Source organism: Rutilus rutilus (genome assembly GCF_951802725.1).
Source record: "Rutilus rutilus genome assembly, chromosome: 9".
Lineage (NCBI taxonomy): Eukaryota > Metazoa > Chordata > Actinopteri > Cypriniformes > Leuciscidae > Rutilus > Rutilus rutilus.
In genome coordinates this window covers 29,809,940-29,834,275 of record NC_140223.1, presented here as the reverse complement: position 1 = coordinate 29,834,275, position 24,336 = coordinate 29,809,940, and the positions used below count along the sequence as shown (strand labels likewise).

At 39.0% G+C, this 24,336-nt stretch overlaps 1 protein-coding gene across 13 annotated transcripts in view; it reads right to left on the bottom strand.

Moving 5' to 3' along the window:
* The window catches only part of robo2 (roundabout, axon guidance receptor, homolog 2), a 453,442-nt gene that overhangs the window by 356,774 nt on the left and 72,332 nt on the right, over positions 1 to 24,336 (bottom strand). For 2 of the 13 annotated variants that reach the window (XM_084418229.1, XM_084418227.1), the window contains exon 1: positions 12,119 to 12,708. The exons of the other annotated variants lie outside the window; for them this stretch is intronic. In XM_084418229.1, coding sequence (XP_084274355.1) covers positions 12,119 to 12,224 — 106 coding nt within the window. In that variant the 5' untranslated portion in view covers positions 12,225 to 12,708. Of the gene's footprint in view, positions 1 to 12,118; positions 12,709 to 24,336 lie in introns of those variants that run through there. 13 annotated transcript variants of the gene reach the window in all.

The following is a 24,336-nucleotide window of genomic DNA, read 5'->3' as shown; positions in this document are numbered from 1 at the left end:
GGAGCAGATGAAAGAACCCAAATCAAGATCAGAAGACCATGGGTTAAACAGCTTCATTCAAGCCATCTAACTACTCTCGTCTCAATTTTATTTCTTTTCTAAGGTTTCTTTTCTTTTCCGTTGAGAGTCTCTGTTCTAAGTTAAGTTTTGCTGTAACGTTTTGGGTCCACGATTCGACTGCAAAGCCCGCTTCCAACTTCAAAGACTTTCTATCCATCCGCCAGCACACCACGTGACTGGCCGCCCCAGACATCTATCCAGGCACGAGGAGACGGCCCGCCAATCAACGAACTCGGGAAACCCCCTTTCACTCCGACAAAAGGAATCCGGAATAAAATAAATTTAATAACCCACCTAAGAAACGATAGAAGGGTTAAACTGATGGTTCGTTCAGGTCATGCCGTGCATATAGAAACTTGAGATTTCATCATCTCACTCTTAAAACTCATTCTTTCCTCACTCTTTCTTTCTGCAACTCGTATGAATGTGTGTGTGCTTGTGTTTGTGTTAGTTATTAGTTTTATGTGTTAGAATAATCAATAAAGTCTTGTTTGTATTTTAAAGATAAGGGTTCTTGTGTTATGTGCTTACAAATTTTATGTCTTAAACTGCTGATCTAAGTTACCTTGCTAATAAATAGTGTTTTCACTAGTTTGGATATTCATATCCGCTGCAGAGCTGTAAGTTACGGCCCGTTCAAATGAACACTGGACGGCTCATTTGCTCGGCCGTAATAAGTGATTCTTTCTATTTCCCTATAAATTAATTAGTAATTCCCTTTGAGCAAAATTTACCTGTCAGAACACCTACAATAATAAAGATGTAATCATCTAAATGTTGAGGTGTAATTGAATGTATTCATTTGAGATCTTTTATAGTATTTTTAGGCATTGCTTTTTGATTATTTTAGGTTGTTGTGTTGATGTCTGCTTACATTGCATGTCAAAGACAAATTTCCACTTTGTGGACTATAACCAGCTAAAACGGTGGCCGTCATAAACTTGTTGCTCAGAAAAAAGGGCTCACAAGTTAAAATTTTCTGACAGAATAAGGAAATTTATTCAAAAACATGTTAAGACTTTAAGATATCAACAGCTATATTTCCATTCACCTATTTCTATGCACATTTTGGGATATCGCATAACAAAACTGGATGGAAACGCCAAGATGCGAATAAATTCTAAAACTCAATTGAGGTGGATAATGTTTTTTATCCGATAAGAAGACATGCGCGTAAACTATGATGGGAAAACATTTACCGAATACATCCCTAGATGCACAACAAAAAAGTCACATGACTTTGCCTGAACAGAGGATGTGATTGGATAACTGGACTAACCAGCGGCCTAATTTCATTGTAGCTTCTCAAAATCTGGTTTGATCATTCTGAAATGCCTGAGCCAAAGTCTGTCATTAAAATTATTTGGTTTAATTCCCGTCCCTGAAGTGTCTCACACGATTGTGTTTGCAAATACCAGGCATCCGAGTGCAAGACAACATGACAGCGTTTATTTCGTTTCGTCTGTGCGCTCTGAGACACAAGCCATTTACAATGGAGGACAATAGAGCCTGACTGCAGCAACTTCCATTTTATTACAGAAAAGTTGCTCCAATTTCCCAGGAAGTGATGATTTGGTTCTCTTGAGCACATGGGATGGAAACGCTGCTTTATTTGCAAATTTTTTATGCAATATTTGAATTTTGTGCATAAATTTAATTCACAACTTTGGATGGAAACATAGCTGATTGCAGATATATTAAAAAAAAAAAAGTCAAGGCATTTCTAAAATAGTGCATATTGAACAAAATACTTATGATTTTAGCGATATGCTCTTCTCAAAAGTTTTTTTTTCTTTTTCTAACTAACAACATATGACATGATGTCAAGTCACATGATGTTCATCATGTCTTTTAAATGATGACCTTCCACGTCTGAAACACTGATTGGCCAAATAAAGCGAAAGATGATCCATTTTAGTACGTTTTTACAGACCTTTTGATACGCATTCACATTTTTTTAATTTTGCTATAAATAGCAGTCAAGTGGAAAAGATGATCAGTTCACTCCATGCTGGCGTCTGAACAGAAGCAGCTACATCGATCATCACAAGATGTGAAAGAGCATCAAAATAACTTTTGATTGAATTTCGTATTAAAATTAACATATTTGACTGAGACTTACAACTGAGACTTTATCAAAAAATAAAAACCCAAAACCATCAACTGAAGTTTCACTGTAACTTCTGATTTAAAGTGATAGAGCACATCACATATATAGTCAATCCAGGCTCACTATGAAAAAGAGCATGTGGCGTCATTTCTTCAAAATGACATTACATTGCTTCTTTCAAGTTACGCAACACTTTCAAAGTGATATGTCCTGTTAGGAACACTTCAAGTACGTGTACAAGTACAAGTAGTTTTATCTGAAACAGATGAACGTTAATCTGGCAATGTATATGAAGAGTTCAGATGCAAAAGCCTTTAAGTGCCATCTGAAATTTTCTTCTAGAATGATCATTTTTATCAAGCTCGTATATTTAAATTCAATAATTTCACTTAAATGGCAATGAAGATTACCTATTAATTGCCATTTAAGTGAAATTACTGAACTCAAATATACGAGATTGATAAAAATGATCATTCTAGAAGAAAATTTCAGATGGCATTTAGAGGCTTTTGCATCTGAACTCTTCATATGTTAGTCGTTGAACGTATTGCGGATTGAAAATAAAATGTAGGGTGAATAGCGCTAAAAGGTAAATGGTTGGAAAATAACATGCAACCAACACTAAACCTATAACCGATAGTTATCAAAAGCAAACATGAGATAAAGACACACTTGCTAAAGGTCATGGCATTTTATGGCAAGTGCAATGTAGTGATAGAGCTATCGGGCAAGTTTACCACATCATAAAGCCATACATATGGAACTGGTTACGTGATGCATATATCATGCACTATGGAAAAACTGTTTTGAAGTCCCAACGTAGTACTGCACAAACATAAGAATTTACTAATCAATAATCTACCAAAAAGTTGTTGGTGATTTACTGCCAGTAGTGTTTATTTCAGCTGGAAACTTAAATTAATTGTATATATAGGTTCGTTTTTGGAGATTTGTAAAAATGTATGTAGAGGCCTGGTTTTCAAATGAGCCTGTGCTGCATATGCATGCAGAGTAGATCTACACACTAAGACTTGCTTGAGTTCAGCAAGCCAAAAATAATCATGTTTAATAAGCATTCGGCTAAACAACCGAGTCTGCAGAGTGGATGGATACAGGGCGCTTCGTAAAGCTAAATAAAAGTGTAATTACATGCCTTTGGCTTTGGTGTTGGTGACAGCCACCAGGGCTGCGAAGAGGCAGGAAGGATTACCGTCACCCAGCCTCTAGTCACCTCAGCGGGGGTCACCTTGAATGCAGCCTTACAATTTTACCAGTCATTAAACACCAAATCCAGTCTCCACGCTCACCTTCCTCATCATCGCTCAAAACTGACAAGGCCGTCACATTAGAACCGCAGCATCTCCCGCTAGACGATAGGGAGTTGAGGCGTCTTCGCGGCTAAGCTAAACTGTGTTTGACATAATAACGTTGTGTACGCAGACTGTACTCCCTGCCAAATAGATTAGGGCTCTGGGTCTCAAAACAAGCCCTTGGAATTAGCATTTATTCAAATCGACATTTCAAGTTCAGTGTCTTCATTGTCCCCTTGTTTTTTTGTTTTTTTCATTCAGCCGGCTTGTACTCTGCTCACCAGCGTATAGTGACATACTAAAAGGTATTTGTTGACGTTGCTTACTTAATTTTCTTCGTGTTCAATATCCGAAGCGCCGAGCCTTACATATTCAGCAATTGGGAGATATTTTTCAGGCCAGACAAAGCGCCCATGATAAATTGGACAATAAACACTCTAATCTAATATGGCAGACGTGCGCAGGAGGCTAATGGGCTGGTGAATATGAGCTTGGTGTACGCAGGGACGCCTCCTGAAGCGGGCCAGCAAAGGATTAGCACAGCTCACAGTTAGCACCATTACGCCCAGGCATTTATTCCACAGAATTGGTGTCTTTTGTCCCAAGTTCAGTTTTGTAAGTGGGCGCAGAATGAACAGGAAATTGGTAACAGGAACTGATTTGCAGGCGGTATTGAACAGTCAGATCATAGGATAAGCAACATCAAGATCTAATAGCTATATTTAGACCCACGGCTTTGGAGTATTTTTACAGGCAGACAATGAAAAACAAGGACCACGGATGAAGACAAAGAGTTGTCAAACAAGAAGTTATTTTTGAAGACTTCAGCCTTTACTGTGCTACATCAATGCCATCTATGTCCCTAACGTCTGTCAGCTGTTGTTTTGCAGGTATTTCAAGCTCAAAGTGCTAGCTTCCACCAAGCATATTCGTAAACTTCTGATAATTAGGTTTTTTTAAGCTTGTGAAGATGAGCACTGACTTTAACAGCACAGTTTCATGGAATTTGAGTATCATGTGGGAGTTATTTAATATTCAACATCCTGGTTATACAATTTCTTAGGGCACTTTTTTACATGAAATTCATTAGGCTGGTACAGCAGCTCCCAAGAGCGCTCAAAAGCTTTCAACAAAATACATTTTGATTACACAATGCCCAAAATAATCCCTTTAGAACCAGAAGCGAGTTTTTACTGTCTTGCTTTCAGCTGGCAAAAAGTTTCATGCCCTTCAACTCCTCCTTTCTTTATTCGAGAACAATGAATTATGAAACGTGCCCATATGAAATGCCCAAACAGAATCAGACTTCATATCTGTATTATAATATTTTTTTTTTGAGTTGTTAATTCAAGGCTGCACCATTGCATTAATTAATTAATTAATTCTTGCTAAACTCCTGCATGAAGAAATGAAAAATCTCCTTAAAAGCAGTGTAGGATAATATAACCTATTAAATATTAATGATAATAAGTCATCTTCATCTATCAATGTGACCACTGATAGCCTGAAGTTATTTTATCATTATAGTCTGGTAGTGCGTAAATTAAGGTCTTAAGGGTTAATGAAGAGTGAATACGTTTTGTTAATAATGCAGAAATATCATATAGCAGATAAGACGATCCCTGGGTCATGACATTGAAGTAAAACAGGATTTATCTCCATATTTTCTGCAAAAATGGGATCTTCACACAATAGGGTCCAGAATTAACACCCATTAAGTGCCAAAATGAGAGTTAGGATGGATAATAAAAAATTGCCAGTTGTAATATCATTGAAATATTTAATTAAATCTGAAATTGTTGCAACGATAGTCTGATGCAAACAATGTACTCGGCGAAAATCAAAGAGACATACAAACTGCCCAATAAAGAAAACATCTATTGCGACTCTAGTGCATCTTACTTTTACCTCAATGAAAAAATTGGTCATAAGCTAATAAACAAAATTTGTTTATCTTAAAATAAACAAATCTTAAAAAAATCTTAAAAAAAGCTCAACAACAAGTATATTTTGTCTATGTACAATTTCATTTCTAGTAAAAAGTTTTGGACCTTGTAACTAAGAGGCATTTCTGAATACATTTTTAAATTCAAGCTCGTTGTCTTTGGATTTTTCCCCTGCACAGTTTATAGTGAAATGTTCCAGAAAAGCAACACCAGATTCGCATCTATAGACTTCCAATACTGCATTTCAGGGACACTGTCATGTGTTCAGCCACTAAAACTTTCCTTTCCTGAAGAGTGTGCAAATTCCGTGTCACTTCCACTTCTGAAAGCTCAGCAGAGAGTGCTCTACTCCCACAAACCACAGGGAATCGTCCTTTAGCTGTCCTGTCCGCGCTACATTCCCGGCTTGATGCAAACTGATCTCTCCTGGTCCAAATATCTCCCTTTATTCTGGGCCAGGACTGCTCAGCGTTCCACAATTGCTTCCCAAATGTTATTGGATGAGACAGAGACACGAAGCATTTGGAGGAAGAACAGGCCTCACCAGCTGCGATAACAATGTATAATTTAATCCAAGACGGTGTTCCGACCCTCTGTAGACCTTCAGCCACTCCTCCTCGAGTCTTTGCATTATTCAAGCTAATGGTGACCCTGAAATAGAAAAACAGCTTCTTATCTCTTAAAAGTTTTATAGCGCTGAGCGCTCAGAGAGTGGGAGGCAAGCACATGATGCAAAGTCGTAGCATGAGGAACTGAGCAAGTGACATGTTTGCTCTAATGCAAACTGAAGGATGTTTTCGGGCCTAGAGACCGTCAGCCTCCAGCGGAAGAATCCCATTGGATGAAAAACTGAGATAATTCCTTGGGGGATCTTCTCGCTGGTTACGGTCCAAGCAGAGCTGGTGATGTTTAAGTCTGATGACATGATTTGGGTTGTGACATCATTTGAGGAACAAGGAGGAGGGTCACTGGACACTGTTTATCCTGTAGGGGGCTTTTTAAACAGGATCATGAAGCGGCGATGAAGTTCTGGAGCCAAGTCTTAGACGTTTCAAAATAACGACAAGTCTACCAAACATCAACTGCTCTTAACTATAATGACAAGCGGCACTTAAAAATAACTAACAGCAAAAATAAAAGGAGGATATTTAAAGAGGTCACAGCAAGGGTGTAGATAAATTTAAAGCCAGCTGACATGCACCACATAATCTTTTTAGCCCAAAAGAAATGAAACTAAAAGCATGTGACCAAAAACAGCATCTCAGTTCCGCAGCATAGAGAGAAATCACACGCCATTAGATTTTCAGCCTGACCATCTGTGGGTAAAATGCTTCATTATGATATTTGTTCATAAGAAAAGTATGTATATATAATTATACATTAAAATATATATTAACATCCACTACCAGTCAAAAGATTTGACACACTTGACAAATTATTTCTCATGATCTAAAAGGCTTATTCTAAAATCCTTGAAATATTACACATGAATACTTTATACAAATGGAGATATAAATAATGTAGTATAGTTTTTACACAATATAATTTATCATCATTATAAATTGATAAAATGCCAAGAACTACATTTTTTACATTTTGTAAACAAAGAAAAGTATATATATATTTGTGTGTGTGTGTGTGTGTGTGTGTGTGTGTGTGTGTGTGTGTGTGTGTGTGTGTGTGTGTTATTTGCCAATGCAAAACCTGCCACCCGTGTTCTGGGTAGTTGTCAGTGTTGCTTTGCAGTTGCTAAGTGGTTCTGAGTGTTTGCTAGGGGGTTTCTAGACAATGTCTACCGGCCAAAATCAAAAGAGCTCAATATCAATTATCTATGACATTCTGGTCTCTAGATATGGATCAGCTCAATCCTTCAAGACAATGAGAGTTATTCACCTCTTCTCAACAAAACGCACAATTTAAAGTATAATTCGTGACACTTGTGTCACTTGTGACACTCTTATCATTAGAACACTCAGTGCATGATGACTTGTACACCACAGTTTATTTTGACTTGACTAAGCAAGCACAGCTAATACAAAATATGAGTTATGTATGTCAAAACTTTTGATTGGTATAACCCTTTTGGACTGGTGTTAGTGTGTCTTTGACTCCAAAAAGAGCGAGAGAGAGAGAGAGAAGGAGAATGGGAAGGAATAGAAGATGGAGGTGAGAGGGTCTTAGGTCGTAAAATCTACGTTCTCCCATCCATCAGCCTCTGCTGTCATCTCTGCAGCATAAAATCTCCCATAAAACACTGTTACTGTTGGGAACGCTCCCCACTGCAATTAGACAGCAGCTTCATTAGAGAGAGTGTGACGGAAATGGCAGCGTTCAGAGGAAGGGGCAGTGCAGGGCAGATGTGCTCCGATCATATAGTCCAATCTGGACAAATATTTCTTCCCTGCTGTCCATCAAGACCCGAAATAGAATATAACATGGTGTTTCCAATGATGAAATATGGCCAGTATGAATAATAGCTATATGTGCCAGTTAAACTTCAGTCAGCAGATCAGATCTCACACGAACACGAACACACACACAGTGAAAATCTGCCTCATGTTAAATTGAATACTTGGCATCAGAACTGTAGTCAATGTTGGGGAATAATTAACTGAAAGTAGTGCTGCTACTAACAGTTATCAGTAGCGTGACAATAGCTGTAGAAGCTTCTTGAGTAGCAAACTATATTTTCAGCAATTAGCAGTGTAGCATAACAAAATGTTACATAGCTGTTTTTAATGACACGTTATGTTGCTCAAATTGTTTTACAGCCAAACAGAGTCAATAATCAAACAAGAACCCTCTAAATTAACAGTTTGTGACCGTTAACAACTAGCTTCAAAAGAGTAGCTTGACTGTAGTAACAACTTAATAGTTAAGTCAAAAATATATTGCCTGTGATAAGCTGAAAATTGCACTCAAATCTGCAGAAAAGAGAACATGGTTCAATTTAGTGTTAAATTTCCCTTCCTTTAAGGTGTGTCTGCGCTGTGCATGCACTGTACGTCCAGTACGAGTGTATCAGCCCCCCATAGACCACCAACACTTCAGCTCCCCGGAGAGATATTATTACCCGTTATGAAAGCAACGGTCTGGTTGGGGGCGCTCAGTCGAGATGTTGCGACATTGACAGCGAGGGGAGAGAATAATTGAATGTGCCATTGTTGAGCTGCACTCTGCAAGCGCCCTGTGCGACAAACTGTTCGGAGGAACAGAGAAATTATTATTCTCCCGTGCACAGTTGGTATCACTTGTCTCGCAGGCACATAATGGTGAGCGTGGAGACATCAGTGAAGCACTGGCCCGCAAGAGAGCCTGAAATCCATTTCCACACGAGCCGCAAGTTGTGAGAATTGTTAATTGCTTCTCCGATTCTAGCTGCTCTGAAAATCTGGCCACCCAGGACCCCAAAACTCCCAAGTCGGAAAGGATCGCGAATTGGGATCCATAAGCGAGACATTGCTTTTCCTCATTAGTCTCCAGGCAGCAGCAGTGACTTGCATGAAGGTGCTTCTTGGTCACAAGCAGACAGAGGCCTGAAGGGAGAATTACACTTCTGAGCACTGGGTCTATGCTCATTTTCATGGACTAGACTGCCACAACGAAGCCAGACACCAAAGTGTGGCTAGTGTATTAGAATTCAGCACCATTTCTGAGGGTGTCTCAATGTCTCCTCACAGTGGGCTGCCTACAAGTCCTCATGAGGTCCACCATTGGCCATATGGAGGGACTGCATTTCAGGGGCTCGGTGACCTGAACAACGGGAAATGGAAAAACAATATCTGGTGGAGAAGGCAGCAGTGGTTATTTCCAGGCTGAGTTTGAAGGGAATGCTGGGTTATGGTCTGAAACAGATGGAGGGTGACATTGAGTGGGTTCGGTTTGCCCTCTAAATGCCATGCCCCTCAGGTGGCCCAGGAGAATAAACCTCTATTAGGATAGAGAGATTGACTGGTACATTCAAATTGTGTGAGGGCATAACTGCGCAAGAGTGTGTGTTTATGTCAGGGAGAGGATGAGAGATAACGCATGAAGTCCGACTTGGCCCCTGAGAATTCCCCACTATCAGTCCATGGTGACAGTCACATTTAAATACATTGGGAGACAACATGCTTGAATTTAAGTTGAGATAACCTGGGAGACCACAGAAGCAGAACAGAAAAGCACAGACTAAAAAAATGTAAGAGCGCTAACTTGGGGCCAGGGCTACGAGGTTCTCTCTAGTCAGTCCTTTCAAAAGCACTAACACAAAGTAAAAAATATTGAATGTGCTGTAATGTGATGCATTATTACATATGCTAATATAAAAATTGCCATTGCTGCAGAAAAATTCTCTCACACTGCCTTGATTTCGAAAGCCTTCTTGTTGGTTTTAAAAAAAATTAACTTTGCATTGATCTTAACGCTGTACTGTTTGGTGCCAAAAAAAAAAAAAAAAAACCCTAAGGCCACCTTAACAGTTCGAAAAATATACTAAGAGCTCAAATAATACCTATTGGGTTCTGGTTAGGTCAGAGGAACTTACAAGGGAAAAATTTATTATTTTTTAAACTTACATCATTGGGGTTTATGAAACCCCTAAACATAAATAACTGGGGAGAAATGTAAGGAGAAATTATCTAAATTTGCATTGCCAGTGGTGTTTTTTAGAAATACATGACACTTAAATCAGAAATTAGAGCATAGGCCTAAGTGAAAAGAGAGAAAAAAAAACCTAAATAAACCTATAAAAGCACTGGGCTGCAATTTTAGCACAACAAATGCTGATTTTACTGAGCTAATAGTTGCAAATACACACAGAGCAAACTAGTCTAACCGCTGGTAATAATAGTACAGCAACAAACACTCAAGTCACCCATGCTGATCTTTTCATATCCACAGGTAAAATTACACCTTTTCAAGTGTGTCATGAAGAGGTAATTGGGCATGCGGTGTCATCTTTACAGAGGAAAGCTGAAGCCGAATTCACACAGCTGTTCTGAACATGGCCTAATTGCTCCATGGAAAGCCCTATATCTCACCAGAAGCCAAAGATTATAGAGATATCACATTTATTTACCTCCCTCTGAAATACAGATTACACCATTTAGAAAGTATAGGCTAATACCATTTTCCATTTCAAACAGAAACAGGCTAAAACCAGGGGGAGGGAGTTCAGATTACAGATGGCAACATGCTTTCCACTCAACGGAAGCTGTTCAAGGACAACATCAATGATATTTACAAAACACAGACTGAGATTTGAGCCTCTTAATGTATTATCACTAATTAAAATGAATTTAAATGGCAACACTTCTAATAAATGTATTACATTTTTTATCAAAGGGTCTAAAACAATTTGATTAAATTTAATTAGCCTAGACCCTTAAATCAAAATGTTTTTTTCAAATATGTAGGACTTTTTTATAGTGTAAAACACAAAAGGAGTTATAGATCCAAATTATAAAATGTAATGATGACAGTGGCTGTGATCGGTAAAAAAAAAAAAAAAGCAGCCTGGACATCATTTTGTGTTCCACAGAAGAAAGAGTGGGTTTGGAAGAACATGAAGGTGAGTAAATGGTGACAGAATTTTCAAGTTTTTGGTGAACTCTCTCTTTGAAACATCGTCCAACAAAGACTTTCAACAGAATCACAAATCTGTCTGACCAAACCCGAGTCAGATTTCCAACTACAAAACATGAGTCAGCTTTGAAGTCCATCTGTCACCTGCTAAATCAGAAGAGCCAGAAGAATACACCCACCAGCTCCATCTCTGCATGAAACAATCTGAGAGAAAAAAAAAAAAAAGGCAGGCGTGCGTAGGAACGCAGACTGGAGTCAAACGTGCCAATTCAACACGGAGATGAGGAACAGTCGCTGTTCGGAGGCTCGTAGGACTGGTGACTCTTTGAAGACGAGAGTCTGTTGCACGTGCGACACCCATGGGCTTCGGAAGAGCATCCGCAAGCCTTCGCCAGGAGCGGCCACTAAGATTACCGTTCTCCCTTTAATCCCACAAAGGGGATTAGATGCTTCCTGAGAAGGGGGAGAGCAGTTCTCCCTTAGTCTGGGGGTCTGCTTTGAATTATTAACACCTCTATCCAGCCTGGTAAAACAGGACTTTATACCACAATCACAGCACTGGGAACAAGGGTTATGGTTTAGCACACTCACACACATATCCATGCACACTGAATCAGCGCTCCACACACGGTCACAAGGACTCCGAATTCTCAAGGGGTTTTCCTTCCCTCACCGTCTACTTCAACAGCATTTTGAAGCCCAATAACCTCCTACAGAAGAGCGCAGAGGAAGTGAAATTCTATCAGTGTGGTGGGAAAGCTTTTAGCTGAGTAGCGTCTGCACACACAGTGGGGAAACATAGTGCTGAGGGGACACGAGGAAAAAAAACTTTATCGTGATGCACGGTAGCAATGTCATCAGTCAAGTGTCAACCACATCCTGTAATAAAGAAAACTACAAAAATCATCCCAAAAATATACTCATTATCTTATATTTACCAACAAATCTAAATAAATTAAAGTTCTACACATGTGTTGTTCTTACGAATCTCCCGAGTGGATCTATAATGTTCCGATTGCTGTCCCACACTTATAGATCAAACCTCCAACCAGCCAGACAAACCGTAAAGACCTCAGACTACAACAAGCGCTGACTTCCTGAGGTGAAAGAGTCTTCCCAAAACTTACCCCCCTTATTCCATCTGCCCTTATTCCTGCCCTGAAAGGACGGATGGGGAACATCCAGGAAGACCAGCAGAAACAAAGTGAGTCTCACAGGAGAGAAGAGGAACATCTCCAGAGGTCTCGGGGGGGGTCGAAGGTGAAGGTCCTTCACCTGCCCGTGTGTATGCTCGCCGGAGCACGAGGGGCGCACGGAACCTGGTGCGTATGTCCGGTCATCGGTCACAGTCCAGATGCAAGTGTGGAGCGTGCGGGTGCCTCTGCCACGCTGCCAAGAGCTCCCGAGCTCTGCCCCCCCGTCTAAGAGCGCACGTGTGAGAGTGAGACCCGCTTCTCAGTCAAGCTCCATCATATGCGACCGAGAGCCTTCATCATCCGAGAGTGAGAGAATGAGCGTGTGAGAAGCGCGGCTCGGTCTACCCTCGAAACATGCGCACGGATGCATGCACACACGCGCTCCCCTCTCGCTGCTGCCACCGCTGTCTAAAGCTGTCCGCTGTTTTCCCTGCAGTAGTGGATCTGTCCCAGTCCACAGTGAAAAATCTCCCACACTGTCGTTCTCGTTTCCCACTTTGCGCGCCAAGAAGCTCCACAGCGCGTGTTCTTCTGTGTGGAGGAGTTTCCAGAGAGGGGATGGAGGTGGGGAGGAAAAAAACAGCGTAACATGCACTGTGGGTCACAAGGGATGCGCCAGGAGAGAGGGAGAGTGAGGGCAGAACGGCGGAGAGATGCAATGTGGTGACAGCGCTAATCCTGGAGCTCTGATCATAACAGACATTGAGGCAGCGGAAGCCAGAGAGGCTCTTTAAAGACTAATAACACACTCGGCATCAACTCTGAGAGAGAGAGAGAGAGAGAGAGAGAGAGGGAAAGGGAGAGCAAGAGAGAGACTCATGGAGATAAGAGTAGGGGGGAGAAGGAGTGATGTTGGACACTGCGATAGTCAGCAGGTTTGACTAAACACGCTGGTTCTCAGCTTGGGGAAAGTTAGTAGCATTAAATGTCCTCAGGGGGCTCATGCAAATGAACATTGCCTGAAACTCTCGAACACACACACACTTGCAAAACGCTTACGCTAAAGACTGTTATTTTTGCCAAGCTGCTGTCAGAGTGCGAATGCTTGCTGGGCTTGGGGTTTTAGATTGTACGAAACATGCAAGAGATTTATCATCATTTGGATTCATAGAGAGCACGTAAATAACGTCTGCAGCGGCAGCAGTGCCATTAGTGATGACTTGGCTGACAGTTACAGCAAACAATGACATATGAAAATATGTCCTGTAATCTACATGAATAAGTCTCGATTTATGATGAGCGCTAGATGACCTTCCCCTTTCAACCACTGCAGTACATCTATAAATCAAATGATTGGCTGCATTTAATGCCAATCAAATGGCTTGAATTACATTCCAATGACAATGCTAGGCTTTTTGCAATGTGAATGGAAAAATACATATTCTGATGGTACCCTTTCATCACAGTCAAATCTTACATAAAGAATAAATATGGCACTCAGTCTTACTGCTTAGCTCACACTTTCTTCATCCTGAAGAACATTTCTCTTCGTGCCTGTTCAAGTATGAAGCAACTTGATGGCTAAATGATTCCCTGAGAGGCAAAAGAAGTTTCTTTTAAATGTCAGTGATGTGCATTACCCATCCTAGTGCTTGAGGGACACAAATGTAAGGTTGTACAAAAAGACATGTGCATTTACTGCTTCCCAGTACAATTACAAATACACACACTAGGGTAGTACTTTATTTTACAGTCATGTTTCACATGTACATACTATGTAACTATTGTTGTAACTACTGTAGTACTAACCCTGACCCTACCCCTAAACCTAACCTTAACCCATGTAGTGTCCTTACATTACTCAGTATGTTTGTGGGTAAGTACACTGTAAGTACATTGAAAGTGCGCGTACTGTAAAATAAAGTGCAACCCAGACTAAGTTTTGTCTGCATAGTTTTGTTGATGTAGATATGGCAGAACAACTTAAAAACTGACAGTGTTTTCTACACTTCTGACACTTCTGAATCTACAGTGTCACGGCAAAAGGAATTGTTTTAGCTTAGTTGTGAGCATCTCAATTGAATGTGATGAGAGAGAGAAAGCCTGAGCACCATAAAATAATATAAGGACAATAAACAAACAACATGGCATGTGTTGTTCTTGCTGGTTCCAGGCAACAACAAACAAACATCACAATGTGCAGTCCAATTCATGAACCAATTACTCCGACCTGGTTCTTTTTTTAATGTATTAAAATGGCAAATCGGTCTCAGTTATCACGGATGCACCAAAATTCACAATTTCACTGAGCACTAGAGATATCATAATTCAACCGTGACTGCATATTCACTTTTTATTTGCTTTTGCCAATTGTGCACACACAATCTGACAGAATTCAAATACTACATTGCATATTTGTATTTGCATGTTTAATCTGGCACCTAGGATACCCCTCTTGGACACTGGGTGATTACTAACACACATGCACTTACCAATCTCATGCATTACACAGAAAGTGAGAGACTAACCATCATCTCATGTAATATATTGAAGAAATGTCTTTGTATTATAAAATCAGTTTGAGAGTGAGTGTGTTCTGCACGTCACAATATCGGCATCATCATGTGTCAAAAAAAGATTTAAGTCAAGATCTCGGATTGAAACAGAATTTGTTTAAAGCCAATATTATACTGCAAGAAAACAAGCTGTTGAAAACCAGAAAAGGAACTTGTAATTTTCTGCCAGGACATTATTTGTTCAAAATAAGAGTAAAACCCCTGTGAACAATTCCTTAATATTAACACAGTACATTATAGACACTTTTTCCCCTATACAGTTGTCAATGAAACTATATTTTAAAACATTATTTTTATAAAAAGTAAAAATAAAAAAGTGGTCACACCAATTAAACTGAATCAAGTGTGAGTATGAGTAACAGTATGAGTAACAATGTCTTTACCATTGCTTTGTCTGTTAAAGATTGTTTGATGTACTAAATATTTATACTGTATACTGTGAATATTTGTGATTTTCGGGTCCCCAGATGGAAGAAAGCACGTAAAGAACGCTGCTTTTGTTATTGTTTTGATTGAAGCCATTCTCTATAATCCTGAATAAAACTTCAGTGAGTGAAATCTTCCATTTTGTCATTAGAAAGACATTGTAACACGTTTCATATTATTTAAAACACGACACTGCAAATGATAATGAATACATTTTTCATTTTATCAAAAAAAAGTAACGATGAAAAGCCCATAAAAACGACAGTGCGACAAACGATGGTACATTCATTCATAATTCCGTTTACACAAAACACCATAAGTTATAATTTGTCAAAGTAAAGTGCGGCAACTCCAAGTACTTTAACTTTATTAGCCACAACAAAGACTTATAAAGCATAAGTAATATGTATATGTAAATTCGAACCTCGGAAGTTTTCAAAACCATTCCACACAATGGCGGGGGACGTCGAAAATTATTTTAATACGCAAAACTGTTACCCAATCAATCATAGCAGTAGACGTCCAAATGTTGAAATCAGTCTATCAAAACTGAGTGTTCGAAAGAGAGGGTGAAAAACAAGAAAAAAAAATAGCTCATTCTCAATAAGGATGTTTTTTGATGTAAAAATAAATATAAATGTATTATTTATTATTGATGGCATTGATTATAGTGCTTATCTTTAGTATGCAATAGTATATTTGGATGGTTCCTCAAAAGTACTAAAATATTCATTAACTGAATCATTAAGGAACAATAATCATTAAGAGGATTCGTAACCAGAACCATTACATTTCTAATTCTTACATTTCTGTGTATCTCTAATACACACCATGAATGTCCATGTCCTCATATATCCATTATTTTTAATTGGACATGGCTAATTGATACACTGAAATTACACAGAATCTTAAACAGTAGATGAACCTTCAAATGGTCGACCGTCTCCAAATGTTCGACCACACAAACACAATCACACCTCAATTCACACAGAAGCATTCGTTTCCCTTTTGGATCGTCACCTCTTGAAAAATCGGAAGAAACGTGGCGTCCTAATTACAACCTCGCTGACTGAGAAAAAGCATCTGTTCCTAATTCAAACATGCTGTAAAACCCGAAATGAATACACATAAATCTGATCCTGCAGAGAGACATGAAATCCACCTTAATCAAGACAAACTGCGGCAGTAGGCAAACTTTTGTGGCAACGTTATGTAAACTCGGCATGAGTTCAGCAGACTCGACAGCAACACCTGAGCCTGAACCAAAGCGCTTTCATTTCATATGGTCCACTGTGAACCAGTCATCAATAAATGAATTCAAAACTCTGGTATAAGGTTTGGTACATGTGTAGAATGTGTTTTTGTGTTACTGCTGCAAATCTGAAGGCCACTGAACAGCTGTTCATTTAATAGAGTTTCTTAGCACCTGTAAAGCAATGTGAAACATAGCAACATGCTAAGCAATTGAAAGATTACATTTGTTCACATCATCATACTTTATTTCTCACCATAGGACTTCCTGAGCCTATGAATGATTTAGTTGTTTTTGTCAATTAAATCTCACGCTATTGTTTTCACAAAGAGCATAACGTTTGGAGACAAAGCTAATGCTATAAAAAGCCAAGGCCTTGTGATGTAAGGACAAAGTCAATGCCACAGCCAACGAAGAAACAATCTTTCTCAGCACGCTCTGTAATTTAAAGAACTGCGATTGTCTGATAAATGAAGGCTGATTTGCATAAGCTGCTAATTATTGCCTTACCAAAGCCCAAGATGGAAAATTACAATCTTGGGATGGGAAAACAGAAATGTCATCAATAAAAACGATTGCATTTCTTTGGCGCTACAACATTTAAGAGCTCCTATGATGCTTATATAATGGGCATAAGCTCTGGTGTAACATTAAATCAAAGAACGGCGTAAATCTTAGAAGGCAGCACACCAGTTAGCGCTCATCTATGTAAAGCCTCCCCGGGAGCCTATTTGCCTAAAATGTTAGTAGATGGGTGTGTTACGCAAATACATATTACCTTTTTATTTCTGCATTCGAGAACAAAAGAGAAGGAGATGAGCCAAGTGGAGGATGATAGATAGACGAAGGGGAAGTGTTAGAACGTCAAGGGAAACACAGAGAGAGGTGCCATTGGATCCATGTAGGGTTGAGCCTGACGGCTTATCACCCCCAGACAAGAACCCCCCGGATAAACACGGTCCGAAACAGGAGTGGGGTGCAGCGCCGTGATAAGCAGAGGAAGTTCGGTAAGGCAAAACACGAAAGGAAGGACAGAGAGAAGGAAAGATACAGAGAGAAATGGAGTGAATAAGCCTTGGGAAGAGAGTGCCAACAGTGCCAGCAGTGCCAGGAATGCCTCACCAGCGCCGCACGGCAAACCCTCTTAAAAAATTTACACATAGACATTCAGCAGAAGCCGCCAATGTCGGTTATCAAAAGAGCATGCGAGTAGAAGTGGCGTTTGTTATAGCAAAATACTGAAACATGAAAGACAGAAAACAGACCAAAGGGAAAGCGAGAGTCTAGCAGCGAGGCCCAGATCTTGATGGCTCACCATGAAATGCGTTTCAGGCACAGGAAGTTGAATCACAATACATCCCCGCGATGGCAATCTGGCTCTTGTGTAACTAGTTTCTCAGCTTGGGCAAATGCTCTACAAGATACTGGATAATCCAAACCACCACCCCTTGCGCCCACTTCTCGCATGACTATAACAGCGTGGTTTGCAAATCTGTACCGGACCCAATTTGCGTGTTTGTCTTTGTACGCACGACTGTTATGCAGCACTGAAATAATAATAATACTAATAATAATCTAGCATTGCTACCATCTGGCTCACGATTAACATTCCAATTAGAATTCGCCGCAATCAGAGCGATGCAACTTCCAACACAGGAAATAACTGCTGTGACAACGGCTATTATTAGCCTTGAGTACCCCGGCTTATGAATTTTAAATCTACAAATGAACTATCCGCGCACGTCACTATAAAACTGGCAAGCTGAGCATTGAAAAACAAAGTGCTTGGATTTCCAAAGCAGCCGAGGGCTTATTGAAAAGGCGCATATGGACAAAATGAAATTCAAACTATGACTCGTCCCCTGATGGGAACAATACTGCTCATGCCGCAATGATTCGTTCAGTCTTAATGGATTTTGTGAATCAATATACACAATGGCTTTTATACACTGTCATAATAAAAGCTTTGGTCCACGTTGCTTTTTGTTATGAGGTAGGGCAATTATATGATTACATCTTATGGAATAAAAATTCATGTCAGATATACCTTTTAAAAGTGACTGATCTAACTGGAGAATTACAATTAAGGATGTTTAAATTTAAATAAAAAAAAAGATCAAAATAATATATGACTTGCCAATTAATCAACCAAATTAAATCTGTTGAGGAGATAAATGAAGATTTTAAATGTTACATTAATGTGGCAGTCCAAATCATTGAAAAGCATTACAACACGCACTTTTAGAAGTCAAAATATTGTGTTTTATTTTCAAATTATTAAAGAGAAACCAGTCACTGGTTTAATGACTGATTTCAATTCAAAACATGAAGGTGAAGATTTTAAGGATTTGTTTTAATGGTAGGCTAACATTTTGTACAGATTAAAGAGGATTGATTAATTGAATCATTTTTTAAAAATATAAATCATGTTAATTTAATGCATTAAATTGACAGCCCTAATTATAATCCTTCCCTTCACTGTCCGACAGGGGTAAGCGAGACACAGCAAGCAAAGATATTCCGCACCACCTGACACCCTAATGCCATAAACAAACAAATCTTTGTCAACAGAGCTTGCTGTGCAACCTGGTATCATCACAAAAAACAATATCCTCAATGCATGTTGTCTTACAGGACACACACACACACACACACACACACAAAGGCTGAATACCTGGAAGAGAATTTTACTGAAAAAGCTAGCACTGCATGGCTTCACAAGCTAGTCTACATAAATAAGACATCAAATCCACAGTAAAATATGGACTATCTCTAGATCCCTGTAAGTCATAACTGCAAGAGGAATCGAGACACCACCACATTGTTTACAAAACTGCAGATATATGTACATTGTACACACATCATATATCCCCTGAAACACACACAAAAAATAACAATACCATGCAATAAGAGCATGTTTGGTCATCAAAATTCATTCTGTTTTGGAATAAAAAACAAAAAAAAACTAGAAAAGAGTTTGTCTTTTCCATGAACCTGAAAAACGTATTTGGACACTGAAGTCATACCTTAAATTTCATTATATAACAAAATATCAAAGAACAAACACATTTTTAAAGCAAAGTTGGTTAGGTTTCAAATGACAAAATATATTGTTAAAATGAAATATACAGTATAAGACAAAGGGTATTTGAACACTTGGTTCTCAAACATTTTGGCGTGACTATCTAAAATGTCCAAATATGTTTCAGTCACTCCATATAAATGACATAATATCCAACTTGATCTAGCTGTGGAAATAAACAGGGACACAAGGACACAATATAAAAGTGCAAAATGATTGTGTTGATTGACTGGCCTGCAAGACAAAGGGACAGAGAATGTGCTTGTAATTTTTTGGACTCACAGTTGTTAAATGATGTTTGTTTCTTCTACCCTAGAGATTATGCTCCTCTTTTAGATTTATATCCACAAAATGAACAAATGAGAGATTCCAACTCAGTTGCTGATTGGTTAGTCCTTTTAGGAAGGAGGATTGGCTGTGTGAAGTACAAAATATTCAAACTTCCTATGCTGCGTTCCAGTCCAAAATTGTCATGCCCTTCACTCGCTAACTTCCCTCCTTCTCGTTCACTCGGATGTACGTCATTGCTTACGATGCACGAGTGCCCACTACTGGCGGAAACTGCAATGGGCTGAATTGGAACGTCCTAAGCGCTTGATCACTTGGAATCAGCTGTAGAGTTGATTTATTATTTAATTTTTTTGTTTAATGCAGCATCCAAATGTTTATAGGTGTGTGTGGGTTGTTTTAAATAAAAAAATATATATAATTAATATATCATAGAGTTGTTTGTTGTGGTGGTGATTAGACGAGATCTGTCACAATCGTACTGCATTGTGGGACATATAGGTACCTGAAGTGTACATATGAAGTAGACTCGCTCCCTCGGTCAAAATCGAGGTAACGAGGGTCTGTCCATATAAATGTCCCTCGTCCACTTCACGAAGTGGAACACACTTCAAAATGGCGGCAGGAATTCCCCCGAGGGGAAGTGCTTAGGGAAGTTCGCAAGTGCGTGTCTACAAGTGGAGTGGAACGCAGCACTAGTTTATGTAGCACTTCAACCACCTGACCGGTCACATGACCCAACCTGGTAAAACTACACAATAATTGATTTTTGTATTGTTTGTTTGTTTGTATGGTCTCATTTAAAGCATTTTTATTTATAAATATTTACATGTTAAGATATAATTGTATATATTACCTTTCACAAAATATTTTTTATCTATAATTTGTCTTTATGTATAATATAAAATATATATATATTTTTTTCATGCTATCATGCTAGTGATTTCTCATGTTAACTAACTAATGTAAACAAAAGCAATTGTAAAGTCTGACCCATATTTAAAATGTATATTCAAGTATATTTTTATATAGTCATTATTTTTCCAAAGACTTTGGGGATCATTTCAAATATGTATTCCCTGTTTCTAGGTTTTTAATGTTGATGAGAACCGAAAAATATTAAATTTAACATTTATACAACACAGTTGCTGTGAATGATTTTCCTCTCACTGTGGGATCAATGACTTATTTTAAAATAGTTAAAATAGTCAATGCTTTGAAATTTGAGGACACAGCACTGGCAAGAAATGTGATTTTTCAACAACAACAAAAATTAATCTGCCACATAATCCGCCAACCACATCAAACCTCACGTCCCTTGATCATCTTCCAAACATCTTCCTTTTAAACAGATTCCCAAAGCCACTTGGATTTAGCGCATCACCCCCTTCCTGCTCTACTTGGATCCATATGTGTGATTATGAACAAAAAACAAGTGATTCAATTAAATGCTGCGGTACTTGTTAAAGGCGCAGTTACACCACAGCGATAAATCCCGGTGCCGTCAGAAGTTTGGGCAGCACAGAAGAGCCGGGCGCTGGGAGTGGCAGGCGGGCCATTGGCGGCGTTCGAGAGGCAATAAGAATCAGAATGAGTTAGTGATAGCTGTCGTAAAAAATGGCAGGAACGTCTATTTACAACCGGCAGTAAAACTGCCGTTGGTGCGATTTATGTCTACACTTGGCCTGCAACAACCAGCCCCTTTTTTTTGCCAAGGGCACACCAATACCCTCCACACTGCATAAGAATACCGCAGAGAATACCCGCGGGGAATGAAGAGATGAGCATGGAAAATTAGGAAGAAAGGTGTGCAGTAATATTCAACCATATTCTTCGCCACATTTGAAGCACGTACATATGGGCGATTGTGTATGTGCCGTCATTTATGCCCGTGTATGTGTGTGTGCTGATCTCCTCCACCTTCACACCCTTCAAACACTCCCTCCTGACAAGGATCGCACCACCCACGGTGAAGAGTTATTAACACCTTGGTCACACCTTCAGGTAATGGCAGCAAATATGCTTTGAGTTATAAGGAACATATTTCAGCCTCTCTGGCCCCTGCGTCTCTTCCCTCTCTCTGAGTTATGCTATTGATTTAAGAGCTCAGATCCTGAGTAAGGGCCAAGATGAAGCTGGTGTGGCCTGGAAACGAGAGAAAAGGAGACTCAAAGTGGCAAAGTTTGAATCTTCTGAAGATAAGGTTAGCAAAATGAACAAGCCCCGAACCTTAACGGGACAGTTCACCCAATTATGAACATTAGCCGATGATTTACTCACCCCTCAAGCCATCCTATGTGTATATGACATTCTTCTTTCAGACGAATACAGTCGGAGTTATATAAAAAAAATCCAAGCTTTATAATGGCAGTGAATTGCTGTTTATGTTTTGAATCCATAAAAGTGCATCTATCCATCATAAAGTGCTCCACACTGCTCCGGGGGGTTAATAAATGCCTTCTGACGCAAAGCGATGAGTTTGTGTAAGGAAATATTCAGATTTAACATGTTACAAAGTAAAATTCTAGCTTAAAAGTCATACACACATAGGATGACTTGAGGGTGAGTAAATCATGAGCTAATTTTCATTTTTGGGTGAACTAACCCTTTAAGTGAAAAACTTCAGTGAGTATCTCATGCAACACTGTTTATGGTATGAATGAATGAAACCTCAAACCAGTTTGGTTTTGTAGGCTTTCAGTTCATGTATATTAGCTCTGAGGTCTAGATTTTTTTTTTAACTTAAATTTACAAACTTTCTGTTCAAAGAAAATTCAATTTATCTTGCACTCACAGTTATTTTGTCTAAGAAAAATACAGTCCCACCCCTATTTCAATATGAATTTGAACAGGAAAACACATTTCATGGGGTCTTAAAAAGACAGATGAGTGAGAGACACCAGGATACAGAGAGAGAAAAAAAACAAGAGATTCTCAGATTTCAGAACTTTGATTGTGATGTGATCATAGTCTCTGAGGACAATTAGGTCATCCGTTACTTTAACTGTTAACTATTTAATGGCCGAAATGAAAATAAGGACATTAGCATGTATATAATCACATAAAGAGGCCCAATTGTAAATAAATGAATCCATCTCTCATTGACTGGATATATGATGCATGTATGTGACAGATATATTTTCCATCTGGATCTTGCTATGTGTTCATGAAATGGCTTGCCTGAACCACACAATCTGACAGCAATCAGAAACACCTTAAATGTAACACACTGGACCGGAACAGCCTCCCCTGCATATTGAACTTTATCTGCAAAGCTCCCTGTGGAAAATATTGCCATGCCACACGCCGTGTTCACACAAATGACATTTAGGCGTGTTTTTCTTCTCCGTTAAATTGCAGCTCATCCAAACGGTACACATTCAGCAAATCAAACCTCTGCCATTTGTGTAACCTTAGGCCCTTTTGACCTCTTTTTGTGAAGGGTCAAGTATCGACTGAACCCTGCAGCCACCTCGTTGTTTTTAAAGGTCAGTACCTTGTTTTGACCACCTTTTTTTGTTGTTTTTTCATGCATATATGACTATAGAAGGAGTCTGAGTAAAACTATTAAAGATTTAAGTGTAAATTGGCACTTATACCTGAAATTGTGTCACCTACTTCATATTCTTAAAAAGAAGTTCTCTTTGTCATTCCTAATTCTCTTCTACTTTGGGTCTTTTCATTTTCCAGTCTTCAACTCCTATTTTGTTCAATAATGCTGCTTTGAATTTTTTTGATTGCTGCCAGATCAGTGGCTTTGTGTCTTTTTTTTTTATCTGTTCACGACGTTGCTTTTGAAGCGTTTCCTGAAATAATAAATAAATAAATAAATAAATGAAACAGTCAGTCGAGGCTGAATAGCCACGGATTTGTCAGCGGCGCTCAAAGGGAATCAGACAGGTGATGATAAAAAATGCAAACACAGATCTAAGCTTTCGCTATATTTTGTGGCACTATTACTGTGTGCGAGTGAAAATCTGGCATCTGTATCACTGAAAATCATCGTTTACATCTGGGAAAATCTGGAATGCGGCAGCCGACAGACACATCGCCGTTATCACAGCTGAACCCACCGAGCCCCAGAAGGTATGAATCGATGCTGTTAATGAGATACAGAGAGAAAGTCAGGTAAAGTACAAGATAAGAGAGAGTTTACTATGGAAGCTTGTTTCCGCCACAGAATAAAACATTTTAAAAGATAATTGCGACTTTTTATGAGTTTACTTCTCGCAATCATAAAGTGCTTTATATAAAGTCGCAATTGAGTGTTATAAAGTCAGTATTGAAAGACATAAATTCATAATTTCGTGTTATAAAGTCAGAATTGCACAATTGCGAAAATAAACTCGCAATTCAGACTTTTTTTCTCGCAATTGCGAGTTTATATCTTACAAATCTGACTTTATAACACACAATTGTGACTTAACAGTATATCAGGCAATTCTGACTTTATATCTCCCAATTGCTAGTTATAAAGTCAGAATTGTGAGATATATTCGGAGAAAAAAAAAGTCAAAAACAAGACTCTATAACACACATTTGCGACTTTATATCACACAATTCTGACTTTTAACTCGCAATTGCG